The sequence below is a fragment of the Anopheles ziemanni genome, chromosome 2 (genome assembly GCF_943734765.1).
Source record: "Anopheles ziemanni chromosome 2, idAnoZiCoDA_A2_x.2, whole genome shotgun sequence".
Taxonomy (NCBI): Eukaryota; Metazoa; Arthropoda; class Insecta; order Diptera; family Culicidae; genus Anopheles; species Anopheles ziemanni.
Genome location: NC_080705.1, coordinates 25,961,693 through 25,980,011, shown reverse-complemented (window position 1 = coordinate 25,980,011; position 18,319 = coordinate 25,961,693). Strand labels below are relative to the sequence as shown.

At 42.1% G+C, this 18,319-nt stretch overlaps 1 protein-coding gene across 1 annotated transcript; it reads right to left on the bottom strand.

Annotated features, from left to right (window-relative positions):
- Positions 1-1,423: 1,423 nt before the first annotated feature.
- LOC131293288 (oocyte zinc finger protein XlCOF6-like) lies at positions 1,424-2,176 on the bottom strand. The gene is made up of 2 exons (XM_058321369.1): positions 1,685-2,176; positions 1,424-1,624 (listed from the first exon to the last, which is right to left on the bottom strand). The coding sequence occupies exons 1-2, from the start codon at positions 2,174-2,176 to the stop codon at positions 1,439-1,441; spliced, it is 678 nt and encodes a 225-aa protein (XP_058177352.1). The 3' UTR covers positions 1,424-1,438.
- Positions 2,177-18,319: the final 16,143 nt, after the last annotated feature.

Sequence of the window (18,319 nt, the reverse complement as noted above, 5' to 3'; positions counted from 1 at the left end):
AAAATAAACTGTTTTGGTATCAATTGTCTAGACATTTGGAGCTCGAGAACTTAATCATAAGTTTAGCATGAACATCAATTTTTAGGAGATGTTCATCCTTTGTCACACAAATTTTACGTGAAAACATGTTCCTGTGGCTGGCACAACCAAATAAGCGGTTTAAAGTATGAGCGGTATGAAAAACGTATTAAAAATCCTAGATCTATCGAATTAAACATAGACATTGAGATGCGCGAAAAACAATCTACAATGCGAGACAATAAAATTTCCACTATCGAACATTGATAATTCCTAGCAAATTGTCCACCGATTATTTCGCTCTAGACCTCCACACTTACCACATTCTACGTTATTGGTAATGTTGTTCCGTAATTTGCCAAATGCGTAAAATATAATGATGATGTAAATGTTCCCCGAACTTTCGCAACGCCATACTGTAAGAGTAAGTTTAAATTATGATTAACATTACGCACTTAGATAATTGCAATGAGCAAGTTTTATTTGTCTTATTTGATAACTTTTTCTTGCCGTTTATTTGGATCCCAGCGCAATCTTCCACACAAGTTACTAATCTACCTTATTTGCTAAGATTTATGTACCACTTCCTCCTAACACATCTCGAGCGCAGCTAGAAGAAATTGGTTCCATCCGTTTTTCGTTCCAAGTTACAACAGAACAGCATGTCCTACAGTAGGGAGCGCGTATTATATTTTCACAACCGGATGCAAACCATTACAAATGAATGAAGATAAATTAAAAGGTGTCCAATATATTCACACACACTTTTTTCATCGAGCCGTAGTGCAGACACTACAGCTAATATGTTTTCTACATATGTTTCTAACATTCTGCTATGTTTTCACATCTCTTTGAATGTTTTGTTTTCCTGTTCTCATTCATTGTTCAGCTATAATAAAAGATGATTCGATGGTTCTGCAATAGTTTCAGGCACAATCTAAATAACAGATTGTGGTCCTACAGGTCCAAGGATATTCTTGATATCCCATCGCCGCCTTGGTATTCAAAAGGTATGAAATGCTGCTTACACCTTTTACCACCGTTTAGCGCGATGGCCAAGGCTTTTAGTGAAACCGTCCAAAATATTAACACGATCACCTGAGCTATTAAGATAACGCAAGCGTCGTTAAGCGACTCCATCCAAAGCATTAAGAAAATGGCTTCTAAGATAATGGTAGAACGCTTTTAGCGGCAGTCATTTTTCTGAGCGTTTGTTCAAAGAGTTGATTGTAGAGGTGGATGTTTCATTTCGTGGTTTGAACTTTCTGTTACGTATCAATATTTTCGAATATTTTTTGTTTGGCTTTGTTAATCGGCATGAGCAAGAAACTTATTTTTTGCATCTTTTCATTAGTATAATTACTCAGCATGATACCGGAGTTTATGCTTCTCGAGCGTCACCCTGCAAGAAAGATATAGTTTAGACAAAACTCATAGAGTAGGTGCGATCAATTTCGTACATAGTTTTGAACAGTTTGCCACAATCTTCGCACTTCAAAGCAGACAGTGAATGCTCCTTGAGATGCTTATTGTACCCGTCCCAGGACTTCAGTTTTCGGTGGCATGTTTTACATTCATGCACGGCATTCTTTTTATGAGAGTTAACCTGGAAAAAAGAGGGTTCTTTGCGATTAGTTGATCAATATTCAATGTCACTGTTCCATACCGTATGGTAGAAGAGGGCCGACTGACTGACGAATCCTTTACCGCACTCTTCACAGGTAAACAGTATACGTCTCTCGTGCCGTGTATTGATGTGTTCTTTCAGATAGAAATTTTCCGCAAACCTCTTCGGACAGTGTGGGCACACTAATTTCTTCACTGCGTTGTGCCTCCGTTTTTCATGGTGAGCTGCATTAGCTGTCTTTAACCCACAAATGGAGCATAATCCATCTTTGCCACTGCTAGTACCGTCGACGTACACCACATCTTGCCCATCGGAAAATTTTGCCCACCATTCTGTGTAAAGAGAAACTATAGAATCATCCGAGTCGTCGGAATCAGGTGGTAATGAGCTTCTTTTCGACCAGTACGTCGAAGAGTCCCAATTTTTCTGTTTGTTACGTCCATCTCCTGTTGATTGCTTTTCGGTGCCGCTTTCGGTTGAGCATTCTGTACTTTTCTCCTTTCCAACTTCGTATTTCGATCGATTGTTCATAGATTCTTGGATAGCTTCACCATATAGAGACGGCATGGAATAATCGGAATCATCACCATCTAATGTTTCTACTTCGAGTTGTTCGACGATCTCGATTACTTCAATCTCTGTGCTCGTAGGCCTTTCTAATGCGTCGCGAGGGACAGTCTTACTATTTCCGTTTGGCGCGGGCTGTGACGTAGAATCATTTGATTCTGAGTTGTCCAGTGGAATTATGTCATCATCACACCAAACGACATCTGGGGATTCAACAGGTTGGGGGGCACTTTCGGCAGGTCCTGTAGCAAGACATGTTATAGTAATATTGCTCTTAGCACTCCCGTTAATTATGTTAGCGAGCTTCTTAAAAACGATATCATTGTTTAAACATGTCCGACGGAAGTCCACAGCATACTTTATTGCCACGCAGCACTCGTGGCAAATGGTAATATCTTCGATGTTCGTTATCTGCAAAACATAACCAAATGAACAACATTTTGCACAGAGCTAACGAATGGAATTTGTTGCACCCACCTTAATACCGGTACAGTACTCCACATCTTCGCGAGAAAAGGCTGTATCTACTGTTTTCGACAGCAATGTTAAAGCATTTTGGCCGAGGCAATAACGACAAATTTTTCCTATTGCAACGACATTACTAGCCATCGCCAAAATGTTTCAGTGGCTTAAAAATAGAGCTAGGGTCGATAAAATATGCCCGTGCAATACTTTGTAAACTTAAGTGCGACCGACTACAAAACAATGGAACCAAACATTCCAGCTGACCCGCGTGAACTTGTTTACCAACAACTGCCGCCAAATGTCAATTCTTAACAACACAAATGAAGCTGCGTTTCCACAACTGTCAATACAGCGTTTTACAAGACAAATCCAGCAGCATCGTTTCAGTTCCAGTTCGGTGTCGCATCAAAGCGGATGGTTAGCAGTGCACGAGGTTCCTGAAATAGTTAGCGGAAAAGTAAGGTTATCTACGGCACGACCGCTTGGTGGAGCTCAAGTCAGAGAAATCCTAGCCGACGCACATCTTGTGCTGTTTGAGTAACTAGGTAAAACGGCCCGGTTACACGGCCCAGTTACAGGTCCCGGTTCCAGGGCCCGTTGACAGGTCCCGGTAACACGGCCCGTTTACAGGGCCAGGTTACAGGGCCAGGTTACAGTGCACGTTTACAGGACCCGTTTATAAGACCCGTTGACTGGACCCGGTAACACGGCCCGTTTACAGGGCCCGGTAACACGGCCCGTTTACAGAGCCCTGTAACACGGCTAATTTACAGGGCCCGGTAAACGGCGGTAAGACGGCGCTTTTACAGGGCCCAGTAACACAGCTCGTTTACAGAGCCCGGTAACACGGCCCGTTGACTGGTCCCGGTTACAGGGCCCGGTAACACGAACAATTTACAGGACCCGTTTACATGGCCCGGTAACACGGCCCGTTTACAGGGCCCGGTAAACGGCGGTAACACGGCCCATTTACAGAGCCCGGTTACATTGCCCATTTACAGGACCCGTTTACATGGCCCGGTGTCACGACCCGTTAACAGGACCCGCTTACGTGGCCCGGTAACACGGCCCGTTTGCAGGGCCCGGTAAAAGGCCCGTTTACTGGGCCCAACCTTATGGATGTAGTTTTATTTTGCGTTGGTTATTTTTATTCTGCGTTGGTTATTTTCATCACGTTGAAGAACCACCTTTCCCAAGAGTAGATGCAATGTTCGATTCTAAATTGTCCCCAAAATCACAAAAACGTTTCATTTCGTTTTGTATGCCCAGTGAAAATGGGAACTATTTTACTACGATTGTGCAAACATTATTACGCATACGGTATGGTATACACGGTGGTGCAAACATCATCACGCATACGGTATTTGGTTTCCCTTAGCAACAGCATAGCGGTTAAGGGGAAATTTCGACGCTTAGGGGAAATTTCGACGCGTCGAAATTGTGCATCTCACTTTGGCGCTCGCTTCGCTCGGCATCTTCGCTATTGCTATCTAAGCTCAAGGTAGAAATTGTCGAAATTGTCTGCATCTCGCTTTGGTGCTCCCTTCACTCGCTTTCAATGCTATTGCTATCTAAGCTCATGGCATGGTGTAAGCGTAATTTGAGAGTGGACTAGGTAAAACGGCCCGGTTACACGGCCCAGTTACAGGTCCCGGTTCCAGGGCCCGTTGGCAGGTCCTGGTAACACGGCCCGTTTACAGGGCCCGGTAACACGGCCCGTTTACAGGGCCAGGTTACAGTGCACGTTTACAGGGCCCGTTTACAGGACCCGTTGACTGGACCCGGTCACAGTGCCCGGTAACACGGCCCGTTTACAGGGCCCGGTAACACGGCCCGTTTACAGAGCCCTGTAACACGGCCAATTTACAGGGCCCGGTAAACGGCGGTAAGACGGCCCTTTTACAGGGCCCAGTAACACAGCTCGTTTACAGAGCCCGGTAGCACGGCCTGTTTACAGGGCCCGGTAACACGGCCCGTTGACTGGTTCCGGTTACAGGGCCCGGTAACACGAACAATTTACAGGACCCGTTTACATGGCCCGGTAACACGGCCCGTTTACAGGGCTCGGTAAACGGTGGTAACACGGCCCGTTTACAGAGCCCGGTTAAATTGCCCATTTACAGGACCCGTTTACATGGCCCGGTGTCACGACCCGTTAACAGGACCCGCTTACGTGGCCCGTTTGCAGGGCCCGGTAAAAGGCCCGTTTACTGGGCCCAACCTTATGGATGTAGTTTTATTTTGCGTTGGTTATTTTTATTCTGCGTTGGTTATTTTCATCACGTTGAAGAACCACCATTCCCAAGAGTAAATGCAATGTTCGATTCGAAATTGTCCCCAAAATCACGAAAACGTTTCATTTCGTTTTGTATGCCCAGAGACAACGGGAACTATTTTACTACGATGGTGCAAACATTATTACGCATACGGTATGGTATACACGGTGGTGCAAACATTATCACGCATACGGTATTTGGTTTCCCTTAGCAACAGAATAGCGGTTAAGGGGAAATTTCGACGCTTAGGGGAAATTTCGACGCGTAGAAATTGTGCATCTTACTTTGGCGCTCGCTTCGCTCGGCATCTTCGCTATTGCTATCTAAGCTCAAGGTAGAAATTGTCGAAATTGTCTGCATCTCACTTTCGCGCTCCCTTCACTCACTTTCAATGCTATTGCTATCTAAGCTCATGGCATGGTGTAACAGTAATTTTAGAGTGGACTAGGTAAAACGGCCCGGTTACACGGCCCAGTTACAGGTCCCGGTTCCAGGGCCCGTTGACAGGTCCCGGTAACACGGCCCGTTTACAGGGCCAGGTTACAGGGCCAGGTTACAGTGCACGTTTACAGGACCCGTTTATAGGACCCGTTGACTGGACCCGGTCACAGGGCCCGGTAACACGGCCCGTTTACAGGGCCCGGTAACACGGCCCGTTTACAGAGCCCTGTAACACGGCTAGTTTACAGGGCCCGGTAAACGGCGGTAAGACGGCCCTTTTACAGGGCCCAGTAACACAGCTCGTTTACAGAGCCCGGTAGCACGGCCTGTTTACAGGGCCCGGTAACACGGCCCGTTTACAGGGCCCGGTAAACGGCGGTAACGCGGCCCATTTACAGAGCCCGGTTACATTGCCCATTTACAGGACCCGTTTACATGGCCCGGTGTCACGACCCGTTAACAGGACCCGCTTACGTGGCCCGGTAACACGGCCCGTTTGCAGGGCCCGGTAAAAGGCCCGTTTACTGGGCCCAACCTTATGGATGTAGTTTTATTTTGCGTTGGTTATTTTTATTCTGCGTTGGTTATTTTCATCACGTTGAAGAACCACCTTTCCCAAGAGTAAATGCAATGTTCGATTCGAAATTGTCCCCAAAATCACGAAAACGTTTCATTTCGTTTTGTATGCCCAGAGAAAACGGGAACTATTTTACTACGATGGTGCAAACATTATTACGCATACGGTATGGTATACACGGTGGTGCAAACATTATCACGCATACGGTATTTGGTTTCCCTTAGCAACAGCACAGCGGTTAAGGGGAAATTTCGACGCTTAGGGGAAATTTCGACGCGTAGAAATTGTGCATCTTACTTTGGCGCTCGCTTCGCTCGGCATCTTCGCTATTGCTATCTAAGCTCAAGGTAGAAATTGTCGAAATTGTCTGCATCTCACTTTCGCGCTCCCTTCACTCGCTTTCAATGCTATTGCTATCTAAGCTCATGGCATGGTGTAACAGTAATTTTAGAGTGGATTAAGCAGATCACGAGTTTCGTGCGATCTGACAAACGGAAGGAAATATTCATTCAAATTTAGTTAGTTGAATATAAAACTGTTAAAACTACCTGCGTAGGTAGTGGCAAACAAGACGGATAACCGTTTTCCTTGAGTCTTACTCGGGGTCTACACTACAGCGCGACGTCGCCTGACAGGAGCTGAACTCCATTTTAAAAAAACCTTGCGTGATGTCGCGCGAATCGCGCTAGATTTTTTTTTGCATGGAGTTCAGCGCCTGTCAGGCGATGTCGCGTTACGCGACGGTGCAGTCTGGAAAGCGTGTTAACTGGCAGCCTCAAACCGCGAAACTCGCAGTTTCTGCCTTCCTCAGATCCTCAGATACATTCCTTCCTCAAAATCGGAACCGGGCACGACCGGTTCCTTCCTGATCTGAGGCTGAGGTTGATTGTATTCTGAAACAATCTTTAGCATGTTTTTACCTAAAACAAACCGAACATAAAAGACAAAAATACCTGGCCTCCTGGTGGGTCCGCGACAGCCGAGCAGTAGCCCCGGTTAGAAAATCGGCCCATGAGCGCCGAGGCTCACCACCTCGACGGCGTGAGTTCGAATCCCAACCGAGACCGCACCCTCCTCTGTACGAGAGGACTGACTATCCACGTACGACAGGGAAACAAATCTCGTAAGCCCTTAACGGGCAGGCATGACCAAGAGGTCGTTACGCCAAGAAGAAGAAGAAGAAGAACCTGGCCACATCTATGGCGTCAAAAATGTACCTAAGAATTCAGTTAGTTATCTGCTTCCAAATCAATAAGAAATGGCTAGACCGCTCTTTTATTGGTATAAACTTGCTTTATATGTCATGCTTCTTTTTGTTCACTTGTTGGAATCAAGCAACTCAGTACCGTGGCAGTCGCTACGAGGAATGATAACGAAGATTATGCTTCTCTAACGTGACCCTGCAAAAAGAAAAAAAACATATAAGAGATTTCCCAAACCTTGACAAATGTGTCATTTCATACATATTTTTATATAGCCTGCCGCAATCCTCGCACTTCAGAGCAGTCAATGAATGTTCCTTTAGATGTTTTTTGTACCCGTCCCAAGATTTCAGTTTCCTTTTGCATGTTGTACATTCATACACGTCGCTTTTAACGTGTTTGTTTGTCTGAGAAAAAAATCAATCACTTAAATGTCTGTCTTTTAAAATACCTATTTCAAAAGCGAAAGTTTATCAATACCATATGATATGAGTAGCTGCCTTCATTGACGAATCCTTTTCCGCATATTGAGCAGGTTAAAATTATTTTCCTCTCATGCCATGTATTAATATGTACTTTGAGATAGTAATTTTCCTTAAACTTTTTCGGGCAGTGTGGACATGCAATCGTTTTTTCACCGTTGTGAGAACCTTCTAAATGGCGTTTTAAACTTTGTACGATAGCTCCGCAAAGATGACATAATACATGATAACGCCGTAAAGAAGTCTCATGGCTACTACTGGCATGCACTGGACAGACAGTAAGTATAAAGTACGGACCAGAACGTTTTCTATTGCATTCAGTGTAAAGCGAAGTTATAGAATCATCCGAGTCATTGGGATCTAGATCTATTCTTTTTCTTTTTGACCAGTTTGTGGAAGATTCTTTGTTGCGACTGATGCATGTGCAATCCGTTTTTGCCTTTTCTATATAATCGTCAGTGGCACAGTCTGCACTTTTCTCCGTTTTGGTTCCGATCATCGACTCAGCGTTCAAGGATTGTTGCATATCTCCATCGTTCGAGGGTTTGTGAATAGCTTCATCGTATAGAGAAGGCATAGAATAATCGGAATCATTCCCATCTAATTTTCCGAAATGTCCGTCGGTATCGGACCCGTATCCCGATTGTTCGTAGGTATCGGTTTTTCTGTGTTCAATAATCGATTGGTTTCCGTCATGGGAAAAAGTATTATTTTTGTCGTCTGGTACAGGTTGCCCCAAATGCGAAGCAGATTCATCGGATTCCGAATCGTCCAATGTTATTACATCATGTTCACTCTTCACTTCGTCCTTTGGAGCAGCACATGTTACTGTTATATTGTGCGTAGGACTTCTATTGCCTAGACACATAAGCTTTTTAAAAATCGAATCATTACGCAAACAAGTGAGCCGGAAATTCTTTGATTCGTTGATTGCTGTACAACACTCATTGCAAACTGCAATGTCTGCATCTTTAGCTAACTGTAAAGAATAATGAATTATTTTCAGTGTTCTAAAACACAAAAAACTGAACTAGAAAAAAACAGCTCACCTCAATGCCGGTGAAATGCCGAACATCTTCGAAGTCGAATGCGGTATTTAATGCTTCCGAAAAAGATAAAAGATCATCTGAACACAGACAAAAGCGGCACTTTTCTCGTAATTTAGTAGTCTTAGCGGTCATCCCAATAACGTTTACTTTAGTTTTAAAACCAGTTTAGTCGACAAAACTACATGTAAAGTACTTTAATATAGGAGGATTTTCAGAAAACCCCAACAAATCGTGAAGCAGACTACTTACTGCCGAAGTGCTTACACTTGTATACCAACAACCTACAAATGTCAAAGATCGACAAAAGCGATAATAAGCTGCGTATACACAACCGTCAAACTGAACGAAAGAAATTCGAGCAGTTTTTCGTTCATTTTCGAAGTATTCGTTATCTGCTCGCCGAAGGGTGCGAATGCACAAGAATCTCATTGGGTCTGCAGATAAACCACTCTAACGTAGCTAGTTTCTTAAATGTTATAATTTACAGAAAAAAGCAATTTCAAGTCGTCGGTGCAACTTGTTGGTGCGATTCCGTAATCCGGGTTTATTGACCGTTTATGCCATCCTTCGATTATAGTTTTGGACTACCAAGCCTACACTGTTCTTCCGCTCGGCTAGGGGCACTCAAAATTGTTTTTGGACTCATTGAGGGTTTATTAGACTTTTCCCTTCCGGTAGGTCCGTTTTCGGTTAAGGTTCAAATAAACGCGACCTACTGTACCGGAGCTTATTTTCTAAGCGGTGTACGATCACGTCTATCCCAAATTTTACATCAGGTTGCTTTAACACGTTGACTGCCATGGCTATCATTTTTGATAGCCAGTGATGTTTCTTGGGGGGCCATGGCTATCATTTTTGATAGCCACCTACCATGATTTTTGAAATGACAACTCTTACCTACAAATCCTTTGGTAGTTACATAGTTTCATCTCCTGTCTAGCTTAATTTGTGGTTGGTTTTAAAATAACTGTGGTATGAAAAAAGTTACAACCTGTTTTAGTAGAAGGTTTTTGTTTATTGAATCACATGTGAATCGCACACTACAGCGCGACGTCCCGTTTCAAAAGTAGACCAGTTTCGGCAGAACAATCGCGCAAGCCAAGCGCGACAGAAGTAGGGGAGTATATGGAAATATGTATCACATTCGGGCGCAAACTCGGCGAAATTTTTTATTGAATTTTGACGTAGTAATGCATGTTATTTGTTTAGCTATATATTTTATGTACCCTGAGTGAGTTTGGCGCTTCTACATTTGAAATTCACAGTTAAAACAATCTAAAACAAACATCGACGATATTTTGCCCCACCGTGGGAGGTATATATTTCTCCGTCATCTCCTAATTGTTGTAGAGCAGTATGTTTACGTTTCGGTACCCGAAAAAAATTTGGTAAAAATATCAATTAAAACTGAGTTTCATAACTGAATTACATTTGTTACGGCTAAAAATAAGTAGTACATCGAAAAATCCAATGTTTCGAGGAGAATATTGCTCGTTTTGTTCGCGTTTGTGTTTCGGTTTGTTTACGTTTTGTCCAGGTGTCGGATTGTTTACTGTTTCTACACCATGCAATGTCTAGCGCGATTTGTGTGACACTTTTTTTGTATGGAGTTTGGCCGCCTGTCAGGCGATGTCGCGTTTCGTGACGGGACGTCGCGCTGTAGTGTGGATCCCGAGTAAGTCAGTTATCAAACTCCGTTTTAATTGATATTTTTACCAAAGTTTTTTCGGGTGCCGAAACGTAAACAAACTGCTCTTCAACAAGTAGGAGATGATGTGGAAATATATACATCCTACGGCGGGCCAAAATATCGTCGTTGTCTGTTTAAGTTTGTTTTCTCAGTGAATTTCAAATGTAGAAGCGCCAAACTCACTCAGTGTGCGTAAAATACGTAGCTAAACAAATAACATGCATTACTACTCAAAATTCAATATAAAAATTTAGCCGAGTTTGAGCGTAACGCGACGTCGCCTGACCAAGCAACCGCAACAGCGACCTGAAAAGAAAACCTAGCGCGATTCGCGTATTTATTATATTTGGAACCGTTCGCGTCGAAATAAATAATCGTTGAAATCAGAACAACAGTTAGTTACACACTTAGGCCAGCTCCGAAATCTTTATGAGTAAAGTAAAGAAAAAGCAATATTCAGTTACACGCAAAAGCAATCAAAATTCCTGTTCAAGCCATTTGTCCACGAATATTGATACTGTACCAATAAAAGCGAGTTTTTAAACTCCATTTTCTTTTCAACCAAACCTTTGTCATACGTGCAACTTCGCTTGAGATAAAAACCATTTGTTGCGTGACTTATCCGCAAAATTAAATGTACAAAAAACTAAAATTACACGGTAATCGCGGAGGAGATAAATATTTCCTAAGAAAAGAACCAAACATTTGGCGTAAAATACATGAAAATTTACAGCTTGATTCGACCAGATAAATTCAATATAAGTCCGTGCTGAGGTTGTTCTGAAACAATCTTTAGCATTTTTTGCCCTACACAAAGAGAACAAAATACATAAAAATAAATACGTGAAAACTATATCTAAGAATTCGGCTAATTGTTATCTTCTTCTTTTTCTAGGCGTAACGACCTCTTGGTCATGCCCGCCCGTTAAGGACTTACGAGACTTGTTTCCTTGTTGTACGTGGATAGTCAGTCCTCTCGTACGCCCTGGATTGGTATAGATTTGCTTTACATTTCATGCTTCTTTACAACAAGTGAATAACTGTTGGAATAAAGCAACTCAGTACCGTAGCTGTCGCTACGATGAGTGATAACGAAGTTTATGTTTCTCTAACGTGACCCTGCAAAAAAAAAAAAAGATACAGATAACAGATTTCTCAAACCTTGACAAATGTGTCATTTCATACATATTTTTATACAGCCTGCCGCAATCCTCGCACTTCAGAGCAGTCAATGAATGTTCCTTCAGATGTTTTTTGTACCCGTCCCAAGATTTCAGTTTCCTTTTGCATGTTGTACACTCATACAGATCGCTTTTAACGTGTTTGTTTGTCTGAAAAAAAAACAATTAATAAAATGTTTGTCTTTTCAAACAGCCATGTATCAGTACCATATGATATGTGTAGCTGCCTTCATTGACAAATCCCTTTCCGCATATTGAACAGGTTAAAATTATTTTCCTCTCATGCCATGTATTAATATGTGGTTTAAGGTGGTATGGTTCCGCAAACTTTTTCGGACAGAATGGACATGCAATCGTTTTTTCACCGCCGTGAGCGCCATCTAAATGGCGTTTCATTCTATCGACGATAGCTCCGCAAAGATGACATAATACATGATGACGCCGTAAAGACAAAGCTGAATCACTACTAGTGGCATGCACTGGACAGGTAGTAATTAAATGACGCGTGCCAGAACGTTTTCTATTGCATTCAGTGTAAAGCGAAGTTATAGAATCATCCGAGTCATTGGGATCTAGGACTATTCTTTTTCTTCTTGACCAGTTCGTGGAAGATTCTTTATTACGACTGATGCATGTGCAATCCGTTTTTGAATTTTCTCTGCGAACGTCAGTGGCACATTCTGCACTTTTCTCTATTTTGGTTCCGATCATCGACTCAGCGTCCAAGGATTGTTGCATATCTGCATCCTTCGAGGGTTTGTGAGTAGTTTCATCGAATAGAGAAGGCATAGAATAATCGGAATCATTCCCATCTAATTTTCCGGAATGTCCGTCGGTATCGGACCCGTGTCTTGATTGTTCGTAGGTATAGGTTTTTCCGTGTTCATAATTCGATTGGTTTTCGTCATGGAAAAGAGTATTTTTGTCGTCTGATACAGGCTGCCCCAAATGCGAAGAAGAATCATCGGATTCCGAATCGTCCAATGTTATTACATCATGTTCACTCTTCACTTCGTCTTTTGGAGCAGCACGTGCTATTGTTATATTGTGCGTAGTGCTTCTATCATCTAGACACATAAGCCTTTTAAAAATCGAATCATTACGCAAACAAGTGAGCCGGAAATTCTTTGATTCGTTGATTGATGTACAACACTCATAGCAAACTGCAATGTCTGCATCTTTGGCCATCTGTAAAGAATAATGAATTATTTTCAATTTTCTAAGACACAAACAACCGAACGAGAAACAAAAAACAGCTCACCTCAATGCCGGTGAAATGCCGGACATCTTCGAAGTCGAATGCCGTATTTAATGCTTCCGAAAAAGATAAAAGATCATCTGAACACAGACAAAAGCGGCACTTTTCTCGTAATTGAATAGTCTTAGCAGTCATTCCAATAACGTTTACTATAGTTTCAAAACCAGTTTAGTTGACAAAACTACATCTAAAGTACTTTATTATAGGAAGATTTTCAGGAAACCTCAACAAATCGTGAAGCAGACTACTTACTGCCGAAGTGCTTACACTTGTTTACCAACAATCTACAAATGTCAAAGATCGACAAAAGCGATAATAAGCTGCGTATACACAACCGTCGAACTGAACGAAAGAAATTCGAGCAGTTTTTCGTTCATTTTCGAAGTATTCGTTATCTGCTCGCCGAAGGGTGCGAATGCACAAGAATCTCAATGGGTCTGCGGATAGCAAGCAAGATTCTTAAATAGTCTAATAGAAAAAAATAATTAATGTAAATTGAATAGAAAAAAGTAATTACAAATCCTCGCCCAGTTAAATCCTCGAAGTCATGATGGGATCTCAACGGTTTTTCGACGCGAGTATCAAAATCTTACACAGCAGCAGGAGTTGCTTATTATAAAGCAACGTCTATCCTAAACTCTATATATCAGGTTGTTTTAACTAACATTTCAACGCCAACCGGACGGTTTAACGGTACTTGGTCAAAGTAATCAATCCTAGTCTCTTCTGTGCTTGGCTCAACTTTGCAAAGGTAAAAAAACGTTTTTTAGACAGAAAAACGATTCATGCTGTGCTATGGCGCTTATCAGTTTTTTTCATATTGGATTCCCTAGTACAGGGAATTCCCCAGGCAAACAGATTATCAGCTGTAGCGGCCTCATTCAAACTGCCCATCAACATCTCATACGGAGACGCACGGATTGCAGTGATCGAACCCAACCTTCAGTCTATCAGTGTTCATCTCCGCAAAGTGATCGTTTTCTAGAGAAAGATGTCTTGCGCAACGATTCGGTGCGTCGTTTTACTTCTCGCACTGGCAACCCTCCTACCCGTGGGGCAATCGCAGCTGCGCACCAGAAAGCCAGCCGCGCATCGATGCACCTTATCGGTGGACGAGTTCGATTCCCTACTGGCGCTTCTCGATGACATCGAGCAAGAGCCGACGGACGAATCGGATGAGACCGAAGAGACGGTCGAACCGCAGCCGGACCAGACAGCCCAATGCACACGGGAGCTGAACCGGCTGCGCAATTCGATCCGACGGTTGCAGCGAACCTACCATCAGCTGAAGGACACCAAGGTGATCGTGAACCTGCAGGAGTTTGAACTACGAAAGAATCGGTACGAGCAGCGGAAGCGGGATCTGCAGGCCAAGCTGAGTGGGCTGGAGTCGCAGTTGAGCTCTCAGAGTCGGTCACAGATTAGCGAGCTGAAGCAGAAGATTAAGGAGCTGGAGAAACAGTTGAACGCCAGTATAAGCGAGCTGGAGCAGCAGCGGAATCAGAATGCCGCTCACTTCATCAACCTGGTGGCTACGCAAATCGATGGGGGAAAACTAGCGATGGCTAGCAAAAATTTCCTGAATCTCATGGCGTACACCAACGATCCGTACGGTGAAATTATGAAGCGCGTGAGAAGCTCGTGGCATATGATGACGTTCCTGGCGAGCGTCGACTTCAAGCACCAACCGGTCGCTGGGTACGAGGCGCTGGTGGACACCATGATCGAACGCGGAACGCTGCGTGGTTACGAGGCCATCGAGCTACTTAAGCACATACAAGCCCTCGTCCTCGCCCGAGACGGTCAGCAGCAGAGCCGGGTCATTGAGCTGATGAAAAAGTTCCGCATGAACGCCCAGTAGCCCGAGATCTTCATGTGAATAGCACATTTCGGAAAATATTTAAGCTTAAGAGTTCTACTACGAGAAATGAAAACTACTGCTGCGCTACAATTTCTTACTCCACTCAGTGTTTGTTATTTGTTTCGTAAAAAACACACACATCCACACATTTCGCTCTACACGATCAAGCACTAGAACATTACTGCAAAATCCAAACGATCCCGATAAGGGTTATCACCTTTTAACACGCTACCCCCGCCGTTACTGTTGTCTTTCTCAATGTATTTCGCATATGTTTTCTTTTTTTTTTTTTTAAATAAACTTCCTTTCTATCTTTCGTAGCTTCACTTTTATGTTTGTTATTTTTTCTTCTTTTACATTTCCTTGATACATTCTCTTGCAAGTGATGTTTACAGCCACTCAGTATCCATTCACTCTGGTTTTGCCTGCTTGCCGCGTCTCTGATCAGCGGAGGTTATCTTATGTATATTTCATTGTTCGTGCTTTGTTTCTCACATAAGGTTTGAAGTTCTTTTGCAGGTTCGTTGGTGAAGGGATGGATCTTTTGTTTCTTTTTATGTTGTGTTACTTATGGTTCTTTATTTTCTTGTTGCACACGTGTCTTTCTTTATCTGTTTTGTGCCTTCTATCGCAATTTTCTCTTAATATAACCGCATTCGCTAAACAAACTGCAAGATGATATGCTGCGATTCATATTTATATCTTGATTTTGTCTTTTTCTAACAATTGTTGTTGTTGGACGCTTGTTCATTACTGTTCCGCTGGCTGCACGTTGTGTCATTAGATTAGAAGTCCAACGACACCGTAGGATGAAAGTGTACAGAATCTGTTGCTATGGAAACTTGCACTTTGAGCGCTGGAAATCTAATGTTTTTGGCTCAAACCAGATTTATCTGAGGCTGTTGTTGCTTGGGTTACTACAATGTTTTTAGCATTTATAAAAAAGCAAAGATACTAAACTAAGAGAAATTGATGCTTTACTCAAACGACGTTAGGCGCAGTTTATTCGCGTAAATCTTATTGCAGGGCAAGGGAATGTGTAGTAATTTACCTATTGCATACGAAAACGTCCCAAAAAAGTGGGATGTTTTTTCCGAACAGTTATGGGCCTGTTGAATTCCAAACGCAGAACCGCATTCTGCACGTAAAAGGTAATACTGAAAGAACGAAGCTTTGAATAGCAGTTGAGAGCTTACTGTTTAATTCATACCATTTCAATTCGATTAAGTTCGATGTTTTAGGGATTGAAAAAACATTGTGCTACTTGATGGTTCGTTTTTATCTTTTTGTTTCCTATAACAAGCGGGACGAAATGAACGAAGCTTTAATCCTACTGAATAAGGCAAAGGAAAATTTAAAAACAGCTTATCGCTTTCTTGCTGGTCGGGTTGTTAAGTTTTCGGTTTTTCTGCAAACGAATCCTTTTCTTAGCTTTAAGACGATGGTAGAAAGGTTGGTTCATCTCTTACAATTACGCTCTCGTTCGTCTAACGTAACCTTCCTCGCGGATCATATGACTTAATTAAACTAGCATTAAATAATAGAAGCGTTTAAAACAATAATGTTGCCACGCACAGGATAGTAAGGCATAAAATAACGACATGTGGATAGCACGAAGAAACTTTTCGCTTGCACAAATGTAGCCTAAGGTTTAATTAAATTGCACACCATCACCCTTAAGAATTGATAAAGTGTAAAGGATAAAAAAAACGCAACGCAACGCAACGCAACTGCTAGCGAGGAGAGAAAATAAAATTATCTATGCAGCAAAGGTTACTTGTTTTACCCGCGGAAATGTTCCATTTTGCTTTTCTCCCCGACACTTACGTATAAAACTCTAAGCTAAAGCACAAACCATCATAAAAAGCGAGCCAGCGAGCGATCGTAACGCGATTTAAAATTATTCAATTCTGCGCGAGCGTTTACCGTACCGGTCAACTTATCCTAGCTAAGGACTATAGTAGAGTTAAAAACGTAACGTAATAGTAAAATAGGGAGATATTTCCCGCTTGTATTTGCCCCGCCGTTTCGTATTGAATCAAGACGGACGCTGGTAGCACGACGGATCGTTTGCAGTGGGGCATTTGTTTTGTTTCATATTTTCGCATCGACTTGATATGACGGATTTATTTTTCCATCTCTAGTGCGACGTTGAGAGTGCTAACGTTCATTGCGTTCATCAAACCCCTGTTTATGTTTTTTGTTTAAAAATTTAATAAAGCGATAGAAACAAGAACCTTACTGTACTTGCTCGATTTTGCTGTAAAAACTTATGGAAGAACCAAATGAACAGCAACTAACAAGTTCAAGTCGCGAGAATATCAGAGTTCAGAGTTGAGTGTTTGTCTGTAGAATTTTGTGCATTTTCCATTAACCCTAATCCCACAATACCTAGGAAGGTCCTTTGCGACTATTGCAACGACGGTCGGTTGTGTTGTGCGCCACTTTGTGTGTCTTGCTCTCTGATTGTTGCCATTCTTTACCGTCGTCTCTAGGAGACAACCGTTAATATCCATTTTTAACATGCTATCGGTTCCATCTATTAGATTCCATTTTGCACACATTAGTTGTAATCGCCTGTAGCTGAACAAACCTACTTTTTATCGCTTCTTCTAACACCTCATCTACCACTGTGTGGTTGAGCTGTCTTTTATTTCTCTTATTTGAAAAACTCAAGAAATTGTGGTCGTTCAGTTGTGTATAGTTTACGACTATTTCAAGTATTTTTTTTTTGCACTACAAATAGATGATATTGGGTTTCTTTCGCAATTCATGCTCTGTGTCCTATTTATTCGTCTTAATCGCCTACGACGTCCGTGTGATCCTGGATTCTTTCCTTGTCCTACACTTTTTCCTAGTTCTTTTCGATATATGTATATATTTACAACTGCGTGGATCTTATACTGTCCCTTTTCCACACTGAATTACTTACATAACCGGGAGCTTACCCGAGTCTATCAATATCTTTTCTCATTCCTCCACCTTATCGATTCCAACGTCTGCTAATGCTTATCCCATCTTCGTGCTTGTTTCGTTTTTTGCGTTTCTAAATGCAACTGGTCCTGTTTCTCGTTTAGTACTGACTTTTTTTTCCTGACATCTGTAGTACTCAAATGTGTATTCTCATTTTGTCTGAAGAAGGAAACAAAGTTGACTATCATCATTTGAAATAAAAAAACATAACATTTCTTTAACCACAAGGGAATATAGGAAGTCCTAGAAAACGTTGATGTTAAGGAAGATGAGTAGGAACGGGTCAAAAGAATTGAGAGAACTGAGTTCTTTGAACTTTCTTTGAACATCTTAAAAAGCTTTCCTTCAGTATGATATGCCCGTGATTTTTTTTTTTTTGATGCCACTGATACTAAAACACAACAGTTAATGCTGACCCATAACCAACAATTTAAAATCATCCTAGAAACATTCTCAAACAGAATGAGAGCCAAATTATTTAATTTTTCCGAACAACATATCTCAGTAAAGACGAACTAGCATGTCTTTTTAGTTTATGCGAAAACATCTCAATCATTGAAGAAATACTATTGTATTTTTCGCTAATATACAGTCTGCATCCAGTACAAATAATTCTGCCCGAATTAGTTAGATTGTGCTGTGCGTCTAGCAG